The 3981-nt window shown below is 42.0% G+C and overlaps 1 protein-coding gene across 1 annotated transcript; it reads left to right on the forward strand.

Moving 5' to 3' along the window:
• The first annotated feature begins 284 nt into the window (after positions 1-284).
• LOC101167304 (plasma kallikrein) lies at positions 285-3706 on the forward strand. The gene is made up of 9 exons (XM_004074395.4): positions 285-443; positions 516-672; positions 824-939; positions 1017-1179; positions 2564-2682; positions 2764-2896; positions 3029-3135; positions 3308-3467; positions 3557-3706. Exons 1-9 carry the CDS (start codon positions 383-385, stop codon positions 3669-3671), a joined length of 1131 nt encoding a protein of 376 aa, XP_004074443.2. The 5' UTR covers positions 285-382; the 3' UTR covers positions 3672-3706.
• The last annotated feature ends 275 nt before the right edge of the window (positions 3707-3981 follow it).

A 3981-nucleotide genomic window follows, 5' to 3' on the forward strand; every position in this document is an offset into this window, starting at 1 on the left:
TAAAACATGCATGCTAGTGTTGAACCACAACACCTTAGGTACACCGCCTCATAGGGTACCCCCTACAGTTTGGAGAAATATTAAGACTTTAAATGCGCCTTATGGTCGTGAAAATAAGGTATATAGGCATTCACTGGGAATCAAAGTATGTTTGTGAGCAAACATCTAACTTTGACCGGAATTTCCATTGAATTTCTTTCAAACTAGAACATTGTTTTGCCTGTTTCTCTGATTACATCATGTCACTAATCAACAAGATAAAATCAACAGTACATGGTCCAAACCAAAGGTTGCAGAACTGGAAGCTTTTGTTTGCAATGGTGCTGCAATAAATGCAACTGTCTTTCAGGGGCTCTATCGTTCCTGCAGTCAGACCTTCAGCATGAAAACCGCTCTGCTTTGGCTGAGCCTGCTGCCTCTCTACAGCTGTGCCTCCATTGATGGTAATAGCATCTTCTTATGACTCCTTCTGTGGACTTTTTTTTTCAGAACTCATGCTAACTTTGTCTTTTCAGTATGCAACGAGGAGCTTCTGGAGAATGTGGACTTTCAGGGAACAGATATTGCCGAACTTCAGTCTCCTGATGTGGACCACTGCCAGCACCTGTGCACGCAGCACCCCGCATGTCTCTTCTTCACTTTCTTTGGGTCCCTCGGGACTACAGATGACAGGTACTATTCATGGATGAACGCAGAAGTTAAGGAGAATGCTTGAATTGAGACAGAAAGAAATGCAGACTACTTTTACATGTATTACAAAGAGAAAAATAGCTCTGAGGTACAAACATTTAACCTAAAAAAATAAGATTTTGCTGCTGTTCAGGGCCTTCAAGTGCTACCTGAAATCCACCCCCTCTGGAAAACCCACTTCCCAGACTCCATTGAATGGTGCCACATCTGGTTTTTCTCTGAAGGCTTTCTCCTGCAAGCCAAACCTTGGTAAGTTCATAACTATTTTCCTTCTGACATTAAAGAACATACCTCTATTCCCTTTAACTTTGCGTTTCCACGCCTAGAACCTTGTCTGTCTCAGGTTTACCAGAACGTGGATTTCGGCGGAGCAGACTACAGGTTCTTGTTCACAAACGATAATGAAGACTGTCAGAGAGTCTGCACTCTAGACCCGGCCTGCCAGTTCTTCACCTTTCTGGAAGGAGATTTCCGAACACAGGATGTCAGGTACACCAGGATGGAAAATTTGTTGTTTTTAAAATAAACTCACAGGTGATATTAAATCTCTAGGCTCTTTGAATCTCATATACCCTGTGATAATTAGTTCATGTCTGTCTGAGAAAAGCGTATTTAGGCAGTGAGGAGTTTTACTGCCATAAACGTCTGTAATCATTCTCCGTGGATTTCACCGATCACGGTTATTTTTAGAACATATCTCCTGCAATAAACGAGGGAACTCTGTTCTGGTAAAAAGGTAAAAGAAATGTGCGTAGCTGCAGCAGAAGACATTGACATTAGCTGTTTCATTATTACTAAATGAGAAACAGACGCGCAGACTTCTCAAACTGTGAGACGTGTGAGGAGCTGCAGCCCTCAAAGTCTTTATTAGGATTATGATGGGAGAGGATCCATTATTTATTGGTTTTGTGTGTGTGTTTTTTTAAATGTATCAGTATATTTTTCCTGAAATTTTGTCTTATTTCATAAATAATGTTATTTATGTTAATAAAAGGATCATGAATGAATTAAACTTTATTCAAAGGGCTTCACAATAAAAAAAAGAGATCTAAAATAAGAACAAAAGTTTTAAACTAAAAACTCTAGAATATTCTGTTTTAGAATATGATTTTCAATCCAAATGTTTTCATCTACATTCCATGTTATGTCATTCTCACTTTACGCATCTGCTCGTGGTCCAGCCCTTCTATCGAATTTTAGAACCCAATGTGGACCGTGACTTAAGATAATTGCCCACCCCCGTGCTAGACCAACATTTTGAAGCAATATGGGGAAGAAAAATGATCTCTCTGATGCAGGAATGCCTCAAATAGTTAAAGTTTCTGCCAGACAAATACATCGGATTAAGAGAGCAGCTGTTAAAATACCAAAACAAAGCTGGAAGAACATATTTGAAGCTGCTGCTGTCTCTGGAGTCCCATCAATATCAAGATGTAGGATCCTCAAGAGGCTCGCAGTTCTACTTTAACCATCTGTTAGGCCGCCCCTAAACAACACACAAGCAGAAACAACTGTAGTGGGCCCAGACAGACATGAAGACTCATTTTCAAACAGTCTTGGCCACTGATTAGCGCAACCCTGGATTGCTGCGACCTGCCCCGCTTCAATGCCTGAAACATGCTGCTGCCAGACCACCACACCTGATGTGCGAACCACATTCAGTGTGTACATAGCTTCAGACTGATGAAGCAACTGGATGAATGCAGAAAAGGTTCAGGCGAAGATCTTGAGTCTTTGTGTCATCACTCAACTTCAAGGCAACATTGCCTGGATGAATGAGAACCATCATCCATGTATTGAGATACTCACCAGTTAAGAAGTTTCTTATTTGAACTACTATGAAGCTCCACTGTCATTTATGCTTCCCTTCCAGGTTTCGATGCCACCTTAAATACAGCTGGAATATACCCAGGATTCCAAATATAGAGAGAAAGACTGGCGTCACATCTGGATTTTCACAAAACTTGTTTTTAAATCAAGATTTTAAAAAAGGTAACACTGAAACACAGAGCATGTTTGAATCCAGGACCCTTATGTGAATGGCTTACCGGATTTTTAAACTGTTCTTCACAGGCTGTCAGAAAACATTTTTTGTGAACATGGACATCCCAGGAAATGACCTGGAGTTGGTTAAAGCAGCTTCAGTGGAGCACTGTCAGGTGATGTGCTCGGCTCACCCTCAGTGCACGTACTTCTCCTTCCAAAGGTACAGACAGCATCGGCCTCAGTGTCACACCTTCATTCCATTTCACATTAATATTTTCTGACTTCTATGATTAATTTTGAATGTTTTCATAAAATCTGCCTTTTCCTTCATAGTGTTTCCTGTTTGTTTCAGTACTGGGTTTAACTGCAATTTGAAGAACAACCAACAGAGCTTGGTGACTGTAGCTAAAGAGGGAACGACTTCAGGGCTGCCGGCACGATTCTGTCAGCTTGCCGACGGTAGGAAACAGACAGCAATCGTTTGGTAAAAAATCCTTTATCCTGTCCTAATGTGTTCGTTTTGAACAAACATCAAAGGATTTTGTTCTTCCTGACTTTAGAACAAAGAAAAACTGTTCACATATGTCTTCAGTGTTTTAAGCTAAACCTCTTACCGCTTTCTGTCTGACAGACTGGTTGACGACGCGTTATGAAGGGATTGATTTTTTTGGTTCTGATATTGGCTTTGAGCCGATGGACAATGTCCAGCAGTGTCAGACGAAGTGCACCGCCTCTCCTTTCTGCCAGTTCTACACCTACGCAGATGCGAGCTTCCCTGACCCCATAGCTAGGTAGGAGACTCCTCTGTGGGATTGAAAATTCTCACAGAAACTCTAGAGAATTTAAGAGATTCATTTGTTTGTTTGTTTGTTTGTTAAAGGCGCCGCTGCTATTTAAAGCGTGTGGTCACCCTGCCGGCTCCGCCCAGCGTCACGAAACTGACAGGAGCAGTTTCCGGTTTTTCTGGGAGGAACTGTGGGACGATAGTTTTCTGAAACTTCATTTGCAAAATAAACAAATCTTCCTTTAATGGCTTTTGAGGCAACTGTTGTTGATATAAATGCTCTCAAGTCCACCATGGAGAACTGACACAGAGTCAAAGTCTAAAGCAGGCCACATTCCTGTTTTCCAACATACCCTGCTCTGTCATGTTCTAATTTCCTGGACACATCTGAACCAAGACATTCTACCCTGTGACAGACTGGCGACCTGTCCAGGTTGTCCCCTGCCTTCGCCCACAAGTGGCCGGGATAGGCTCTGGCAGCCCCGTGCCCCCGAAAGGGAAAAAGCGGTTAAGAAAATGAA

This window comes from Oryzias latipes, chromosome 11, assembly GCF_053564925.1.
Source record: "Oryzias latipes strain Hd-rR chromosome 11, Olatipes_Hd-rR_3.1".
Taxonomy (NCBI): Eukaryota; Metazoa; Chordata; class Actinopteri; order Beloniformes; family Adrianichthyidae; genus Oryzias; species Oryzias latipes.

Bases quoted from the DNA above. Each gene is read 5' to 3' on its own strand.
- LOC101167304 (XM_004074395.4), top strand. From the start codon at position 383: ATGAAAACCGCTCTGCTTTGGCTGAGCCTGCTGCCTCTCTACAGCTGT. The intron at 444-515 runs GTAATAGCATCT...TTGTCTTTTCAG, and splicing joins CAGCTGTGCCTCCATTGATG to TATGCAACGAGGAGCTTCTG. The intron at 673-823 runs GTACTATTCATG...GCTGCTGTTCAG, and splicing joins CTCGGGACTACAGATGACAG to GGCCTTCAAGTGCTACCTGA.